Source organism: Physeter macrocephalus, chromosome 15 (genome assembly GCF_002837175.3).
Source record: "Physeter macrocephalus isolate SW-GA chromosome 15, ASM283717v5, whole genome shotgun sequence".
In the NCBI taxonomy this organism is placed as follows: domain Eukaryota; kingdom Metazoa; phylum Chordata; class Mammalia; order Artiodactyla; family Physeteridae; genus Physeter; species Physeter macrocephalus.
Window position 1 is genome coordinate 68,827,177 of NC_041228.1, and position 9,261 is coordinate 68,836,437.

The 9,261-nt window shown below is 43.1% G+C and overlaps 1 protein-coding gene across 1 annotated transcript in view; it reads right to left on the reverse strand.

The window, feature by feature from the left end:
* LOC102986849 (uncharacterized) overlaps positions 1-8,838 on the reverse strand; it is a 12,470-nt gene extending 3,632 nt beyond the window's left edge. Inside the window, exons 1-3 of the mRNA XM_028500556.1 lie at positions 8,812-8,838; positions 8,105-8,226; positions 5,253-5,369 (exon numbers count right to left, since the gene is read on the reverse strand). Coding sequence (XP_028356357.1) covers positions 5,253-5,369; positions 8,105-8,118 — 131 coding nt within the window. The 5' untranslated portion in view covers positions 8,119-8,226; positions 8,812-8,838. The remainder of the gene's footprint in view (positions 1-5,252; positions 5,370-8,104; positions 8,227-8,811) is intronic.
* Positions 8,839-9,261: the final 423 nt, after the last annotated feature.

Genomic DNA, 9,261 nt, shown 5'->3' on the forward strand with positions numbered 1-9,261 from the left:
GTCCCCTGCATTGGCAGGCGGATTCTCAACCACTGCGCCACCAGGGAAGCCCCAGCTTTTTGAATTAGAGTTTTCATCTTTTCTGGAGTGGGATTGCTGGATCATATGGTATGTGCTCTAAGTATAAAATACATGCCAGATTTCAAAGACTTAGTACAAAAGAGAATGTGAAAGATTTCACTAATAATTTTTAAGTTGACTACATGATAAAATGATAATATTTTGGATACATTGGGCTAAATAAAAATATGAAAATTTTCTGTTTATTTTTGCTTTTTTATGTGTGGCTTCTAGAAAAAATTATATATATGGAATGCATTATATTAAATTGGACACTAACATAAATATCAGGAAGACTACAGTTGGCCCTCTGTATCTGCAGGTTCCTCAACTGTAGATTCAACCGACTGTGGATTGAAAATATTAAGAAAAAAAATTCCAGAAAGTTCCAGAAAGCAAAACTTGAATTTGCCTCACTCCAGCAACTATTCATATGGTGTTTACATTGTATTTCCAACTATTTACATAGCATTTACAGTGTATTTACGACTGTTTACATAGCATTTACATTGTATTAGGTATTGTAAGTAATCGAGAGATGATTTGAAGTATACAAGAGGATGTGTGTAGAGAATATATGTAAATTTATGCCATTTTATATCAGGGTCTTGAGCATCAGCTGATTTTGGTATTCGTGGAGGGTTCTGGCACCAGCCTCCAGTGGACACTGAGGACAGCTTACCTTTCTTACTGTCCGGCCCTATCGTCGTCCCTCATGAGCCTGGCTGGTTGGGTGACAGAATTCTCTGATCTGCCTTTGTCATACTCTTTAGGAAACTCAGTCTTTCTGGCCTCAGTGTTTTCTTCTCTTTTCTGTTTGTTTTGTTTTGTTTTATTTTTTTTTTTCTGGCTTCAGTGTTTTCTGACATGAGGTTGTTTTGAGGCTGTGAATCTTGCCTTGTTTCTATAAATCAAGACCAAAGCAAAGCCCTGCCCTCAGGTTGACCCATGCTGTTTCAGAAATGGAACTCTGGCTCCTGCACCTTAGGTTTTAGCACAGGTGATTAGAGGAAGCCCAGGACAAAAGAAAAATCTGCCGAGACCTTCCTGTATTTCATGCCTTATTTAACTGGCCATTGCTTTTCTCCTTTATAAGTTTAAGTCAAAGCGGAAGATGGTTATAGGGCCCAAGGGAATGTTTTGATGTAGTGAGACTCGTGGCCACACGTTGGAGAAGGTGTCTTTCTTTCCCTCTCTGAGCACTTCGTCAGGAGTGACTGGCCCCCGCACGTACAGTGATTCTCCACAAGAATGCCTAGGGAGAATAACTCCTTCTCACTCCCTCTGGGAAGCAACCAAGGATGTCTCACTTAGTTCTCACCAAGGAAGTGATTTCACACCAACCTCTTTGTACTTTGGTCTAGGCCAGGCAGAATAAGTTCCGTTTTCTTAGCTTAAAATTTTCATCTAGACAGTTTAAAATTCCATTACATTTCTGTTTTTCAGAGCGAAAGCAGGGTCTCAGAACATTGGATGGGAGTCAGTCCAGGGGTTGGGATGTCCAGGCTGGGTCCCGCCGGTGGGGCGCCTGCTTCTGCTGTCAGAGGTACTGCCGCCCTGGCACCTGGTGGGAGGACCCTCCCGCTGGCCTGCGGCCCAGAGTAAGGCTGGAGCTGGCCCTTCCTGGACACAAAACAGCCTTGTGGACATGGTTGACAGAGGAGCCCTCGCTTCCAAGGGTGGGAGGATGTGAGGGCCCCCTCTAGCTTTTATAATTTATATATTTTTAAAAGGCTCTCCTCTGGTTTGGCCATCTGCAACTGGACAAGTCACTCAGCCTCCCCATTAAAGAGGGAATTGGCAAGATGGACTCGCCAGTTCCATCCAGTCCCCAAGTTTTGTGATGCTATTAGGAGAAAGAAGAAACAGCCGGCTCAGGGGAACCAGGTTCACAGGAAAAAGGACTGAACGTTTCTTCTTAGAACAGCACGTACCCAGAAACAAGTATAGGTGAAAGGAGATTACTGTCAAATGGGGCTTCTTATTTGATCAGCCCTCCTTTCTGATGATAAACATGCCCAATGACAATCATCACAGCCCTTGACTTTGATAAATCGTTTGCTTTCATACTTGCCATCAGAGCACACCCGTGCTCCATGGCTGTCTTGCTGGACATAGGGCTGGTACCACTGCCCAAGCCTCAGGGCAGGCCTCCGTGGGGGCTGGAGTCTCATCCAGCCCCAGTTAACTTTGAGATGCTGAGCATCTGTTAACTGCATGGTTGGCAGGAAGGCGAGGGTGGTACTGGTGTGAGGAGATGGAAGGACACGGAAGAAGAGGATAATAATTATGTCTTCAACTGGGAATCTAGGAAGCAATAGGAGAGTCCACAGATTCTTCCTCCCTCCTTCTACCCAGAAAAGAGTACCTGGTGTATAACTCCAAAGCACAGATACGGTGATGTCACTGCTCTACTCAAAAATCCTTGGTGGCTTCCTGCTGCCCACATTTGGGCATTTGGGGCCATCTATAACTACCCCCAAATCTTCTTTCCATCTTTCTCTCTCACACTCCTCCTCAGAGAAATCCTTCATCTTCTCACCTCCTTACTTTTTTTGGACTAGATACTCTTTCTCAAAAACTCTAATCCCAGATCTACCTCTTGAAATCCTCCTCATCATTCAAGGCCCAGCTGGTTTTGCTGCCTCCTTCATGAAGCCTTCTTGGATTTCCTGAGCCAGGAATTTTCCCTCCCTTATCTGAGCATTCATAGCCTTTGGTTTGTATCTCTCTTTTGGTACAACTTGCTTTCTATCTATTCTTATAATTATTTCTACACACCTTTGACTATGCCTATTGTGGACCTTAGAGCATTTAGCCCATGCTGTGCCCTTAGTAGGTACTCAACAAATGTTTTAGATCCACATACGAAATAAAAGTGGCAAAAAAGCCCATGCATTGGTGCTGATGTAGCAGTGCAGGACAGCTGCCAGGCCAGGTGAAACAAAGATCTAAGAGCAAATGGCCTCAGACTACCTCAAAGCGCAGAGGCTTTATTTTCCAGAACAGAATTTGCTGGTAGCTTGCCAGCCCTGTCTGCCTCCCAGAGGGGACCTATTTTTTTCCCCTTCTCTTTTCTTCTTTGAGCCCCACACACCTGCATCCTTCTCATATTGAATAAAGGAAGATTTGGAAATACAAGATGCACTTAAGGAAAAGAAGTACTAATTTTGAAGATTATGTTGTGGTTAGGTTAATCTCACAATATGAGGAGCTTAGTTTTGATCACTTTCTGCTTATCATTTACTTAAAAAAGACAACCATCATATTTAAAACAAACTTTAGGACCTTGGAGGTTCTAAGCCAGTGCCTTCCACACTTGGATGAGCATACACACCTCTGGAGGATCTCACTAAAATGTAGAATCAGACTTGGTAGGTCTGGGTAGAGTCTATCATTTCACATTTCTAACAAGCTCCCAGGTGATGCCTGTGCTCTGGTTCAGTGGACCACACCTTGAGAAATACATGATTTTCAAATTATGTGCAGTAACTAAGTTTCTCAAATCACCTTTCTCACTTTGAGCCCCCATAATGGTGCTGTTCTTTTTTTTTTTAATTTTATTATATATTATAGTTGACTTACAATGTTGTGTTACTTTCAGGTGTACAGCAAAGTGATTCAGTTATACATATATCCATTCTTTTTCAGATTCTTTTCCCATATAGGTTATTAGAGAAGATTAAATAGAGTTCCCTGTTATATACAGTAGGTCCTTGTTGATTACCTATTTTATATATAGTAGTGTGTATTTGTTAATCCCAAACTCCTAATTTATCCCTCCCCCCTCCACGTTTTCCCTTTGATAACCATAAGTTTGTTTTTGATGTCTGTGAGTCTGTTTCTGTTTTGTAAATAAGTTCATTTGTATCATTTGTTTTTTAGATTCCACATATAAATGCTACCGAATGATATTTGGCTTTCTCTGTCTGATTTACTTCATTTAGTATGATAATCTCTAGGTCCATCCATGTTGCTGCAAATGGCATTATTTCATTCTTTTTTATAGCTGAACAATATTCCATTGTATATATATACTGCATCTTCTTTATCCATTCCTCTCTCAGTGGACATTTAGGTTGCTTCAGTGTCTTGGCTGTGGTAAAGTTTTTGGCACTGTTCTTAAGGTCCATTTAGCAGACTTCATTTTGTTATAGCTATGTGTATGTTAGGAGCAATTGCTTTGAAGGTAGAAGCCATCTCTTCCTGTTATCTTCACATTTTCTTTTATAACCCTCATACTGGCAGCACACAGTAAGTCTTGACAGATGTTTGTTATATGAATAAGTGAGTGAATGGTCAAAGCAAAACTGTAAAACTGTATCCCAGGGCACAGTTATGCCCCTCAGAGAAAGCTGAGTCCAAGAAAACAAATCAAGGTGTTCTATGGAAACTGACCTCTGTCAGGAGCTGACCTCATTGCTTAGGGAGAGGGGCCATTTTGAACTGACTGGACCATATGCCCTTTTGGATACCATAGGCTCCCAGTTATACTTTGGAATGTGCCACTAGGAAGGACACACCACATAACATATGGCAGTCACCATACACTGGGTTTTAGTGTTATGAACCTCTGGCAACTTCTCACTACAATCCTGTGTAACTATTCAAATGCTAATTATAGAACTCCATGGAGTATCCAGGCTCTTAGCCTTTTTTGCTTATTTCTCCCTCCTTGTTTATTTTTGGTCACTTTTCAACATTTTGGCACTATTCATCATGTCATGTGCAGAGCTGCTAGTGAGAGCTTACTGTAACAGAGATCTCTTCATAGCCCTTGTCTTCCTGGGCTTCAGATGCCTGCCCACTGCCAACCAGAGTCAAGACCCCTGCTGAGCAGGGCCTCCTAGGCCCTTAGGTGCCCGCCCTGTGCCCTTTCTCCGCTTTATCTTTCAGCCTTTGCCACCATACTCTCCACTCCCTCCAAAAAGACTGTTTTCCAATTCCTGAGCACATGCTTAATCTCCGTGTGTTTGATTTTCCTGTTCGCTTTGCCTAAAATGCCTTCTCTCCACCTGGCAACCTCCCTTTCCCCGCCCTGTCCAATCGTCCAATCCCACCTTCCCCTGGGGTCCTCCTGAAACTCCAGAAAGAACAAGTCAGTCTTCCAGGGGCCCTGCCTCTTTGCTGCTCCTCTGTTTCTTCATTCATCCCATTGCGTTATCGATGGAGCCCTCCTCTGGCCCACCTACCTTCTCCTTTTGTCTCCAGCCCTACCGTGGGCACCCAGCTCATGCTCATTGAAGAAATGGAGTCCACGGGGAAGCACTTTAACTGCCGCTCTTCTCGAGAATCCCTCGTCCTTTCTCCTGCCGTCCAGAAGGAATATTCTCATCAATCCAGGACCTGCTTTGTGCCACCTTCATTACCTCCTGTCTTATTTCTGCTTGACAACTTCTCTGCATGGTAGGTGTTTTTAACCTTATTGTGTTCACGGGAATGCTGTGGTTCAGGGAAGCTAAATCACTTGCCCCAGAGCTTTCTGAAGATTTTGTCTGCAGACGTGGGACCCATATTTAGCCATATGCTAAAAATTGGGGCTCTGGAAGCCTAAGTCCCATAAAGTATGTGCTGAAAGCCAGTGCCTCCTTAATAAGGCTGTTGGTTGGGTAGGAAGTCTGTCAGTGGCATCTGAGTCACTCATTCCTGAAACAAGACCTCAGTGTGAATGGAATTCCCCCTCTTTCCTGTCCCTGGTTCAGTTAGATGACTCAAGAGGAGGGCACGGTGTGTAGGGAGCTCGCTGACTTAGTAGGTATGACTTTGAGGGTGGGGCAGCATTTTCGAACCACAAGTAGCCAAATTATTTCCCCTTTCCAGAGGGGTTATTGTTGGTCATGCTCATGGAGCCATCATTTCAAAATATTTTCAAGAGGTTTTTTTCTTTTGCCATTAATTTCAAGACAGGTGATTTCGTGCTTGCTTGTTTCCTTCTTTAGATAGATTGCGCCTGTGGGTAATTGACTGCTCTAGGATTGATGCAACACAAACACACCTGGTATCTGTGTGACCTTGGACAAATTATCGAACCTCTCTGAGCCTTCAGTTCCTTATTTAGAAAATGAGGTTGCTGGGGGGACTACCTGAGAGCACGCATTCGTGAAAACAGGTGCTGAGCCTACAGTCGCCGCTCACCATATTTGCCGAACCTGAGGTCCCAGCACCTAGTTTTCGCCAACGCTTCTTTCTCATCAAAATCCTGCTCAGGCTCTGAAGTGCTTAAGCAATTCTAGAAACAGTTTGGATATAAATTACAAGCAAATAGTCAGTGATATATCTGAGTATTTAAATAAGGGTGTCCTTTGGGATTCTGTTTCTTCTCCAGAAAAATGTGGGCCACGGTGAAGTGAAGGTAAAATAAAAATGAATGAAACTCATTCACTCACTGAGGATTGAGAGCCAATTGGACCACTAGCATCAGAATCCCCTTTAATGCCCCATCCTCACCGAGGATAATCTCTAGCTGAGGAGTCCTGGAGTTTGGGTGAGTATCAAGAAAGGAGATGTAACTTTAGTGAGACACAAACTCATCAGGTGATTCTTATAAGGATTAAGAGTTTAGGATGACTCAGCTACTTTTCTTAATTCAGTAGAACTAACAAAAGGTGCTATAGAGAACCAGTCTCCCTGCTGTGGTCACAGTTCTTCCTTCAGGAGACCTCAGACCCATGTTTGGCATTTGTCACACCCCCTGTTGGTTTCTGCATACAAACCTTTTAAGCCTGAAGGTGGTGAACTGACATGTGTTTTGGAAGGAAGACCATGGAGATGGTAGTATTGCAGCACCGGGGTTTTAAATCACAGCCTGTGATTAGAAGCAAGCAAGAAGATTCATTCTGAGATTGCTATTTGGCATTGATTTAGGAAATTCAGAAATTCTGAGAGTCTCTACAGGGAATGCAAAATGAATGAATCAACTCTGGGTGGAGCGCCTTTAATCCAGGGAAATCGGTTTGTGTGAGTTACGACGTGCACTTTGGGAGCCGAATGGTCCTTCCACCTGCGTCTGCTTCCACTTCCTGTCCTTGGAGCAGCAGGTGTACTAGCATCCCCTTAAGTCGGGGAGGGCACATGGCATTTTGACACCATTGTTTTGATACAAGTACATTTGATACAGACTTAAAAATGAAGCCTAAAAAAGCCTTAAAAAAATCTCTTATTTTTTAGTTGTTTTATTACCAAATGACGTAAGGCAAAGAGCTTCACCCATCCCCGCCCATTCGGTCCCAGAGCGTCACCTCCGTGCTACTCCTCCGGAACTCTTCTGATGTACGGACTGGGACCAGGGGTGTGTCAGGTCATCAGGGTGGGCGGTAGCTGGTGGAAAATCACTAGTAACGACACAGCAGTTAAGTGCCCTCAGGAAGGGCATTGTCATCCTGAGTGAGTGTCGTTTCTTGTCTGAGAATCTGGGAGTTCTCTGTCTCGTGTCCTCTAAATTTGCTCTTTGAGTTGCAACACCCATAATTATTACTTTCGATTAATAATAGATTAGCAAATACCTCTGCTTTGTGTAAGTTTCTTGATTATGTCAACTTAATTATTCTTTAGACCCTAGAGGGGGTGGAGGGAAAGGAAGTTATTTGGGACACAATGTAGTCCTTTTTCTTAGGCTGTCCGGAAAATGTTCATTTTTGTTTTTAATAATTTTCTCAATACACCTTTTATAGAGGTTGGTTCAATATTGTTAAATTCCCTTATGATGACAGTTTGGAGGGGGCCCTCCTGTGAGACTCAGTTTGAATAGACTTTTCAAAAATATTTTTGCTGCCTTAAAAGTGGTTTTTGAAAAATGAGTAAAAGATACACACAGCAAAAGAAAACTCAAACGCACAACTATGGCAACGGTAGAATGATCAGTCTTTGCTGGGGCTTAGAGGGAAGGAGGGAGGAATGGGTGGGCGGAGGGGATGTTGAGGGCAGTGAAACTGTTCTGTGTGGTACGATAAGGGCAAACACACGTCATATACATTTGTCAAAACCCACAGAATATTCAACATCAAGTGAACGCTAATGTGCACTGTGGACTTTCATAATCACTTACCAGTATTGGCTCATCAGTTGTAAGACGGGAACCCCACACCAGTGCACGATGTTAGTGATGGGGTGTGGTAGCTGAGGGAGTACATCCTGTACTTCCTGCCCATTTCTTCTGTAAACCTGAAACTGCTCAAAAATAAAATTTAAAAAAGACTTTAGAAAATAAGTAAAAGATGCGTATGGTAAAAAATGTACAATGTATAAAATAGATGACTAATGAGAACCTACTATATAGCACAGGGAACTCTACTCAATGCTCTGTGGTGCCTAAATGGGAAGGAAATCTAAAAAAGAGGGGATGTATGTATACGTATAACTGATTCACTTTGCTGTACAGCAGAAACTAACACAACATTGTAAAGCAACTATCCTCCAATAAAAATTGTTTTTTAAAAAAATACAGAGTTTGTGGGGAGGGAGCTGTCCCCATTTCTGACCCTCAGTCCTCTGCATCCTGCCCCGGTGGCAGTGATGTTTGTCAGTTTAAAAAATATCCCTCCAGAGATATTCTCTCCGAGCACACGCACATGTAAATATGATCTCCTATCTTTTTAAATACAAATATTGCATGTTATATATAATTTTCATTAAAAGGAAATAAAATATGAGACTAATACAGAACAGAAAACAATAGAGTAGGCAAAAATCCCCCATAAATGGTGGAGGCAGGGATGGAGCAAGGTCAGGGGTGCAAATGGGGTTTGGTGATACCCGAGAGAGGTGTTTAACCGGGTGGTTCTGAGGCAGTTCTGGCAAAATCGCTGCCCCCCAAAGCTGTATCGAAACAGCCTGCTTCTGCCTTAGACAGTACTGTGAAAGCTGTATAATCTAAGGGTTGTTCTCTTCAAGACCTTGGCAAGCAGTCCATTCATTCCGGTGACATCATCTCTCAAATGTTTTTGGAACCTCTCCTCTGTAATTGGCCTTCAGAGTCTGCCAGACAGTTTGTTTTGTTGCATTTTTTAAAACTGAGAAAGGGGATCATCTGATGGCTCTGAGCCTGTGGGGTGTGAGCCCCGGGGACAAATGGTGGAGCTGTCTGTGCACCTGAATTTGCTAATGTGGTCGTGCTGTTGTTTGCTTTTTGTGTAACAGAAAAAGCAAACAAACCAACGCCCCCAGCCTGCTCCCACCACCTGCCTTGCGGTAGGATAAACATGG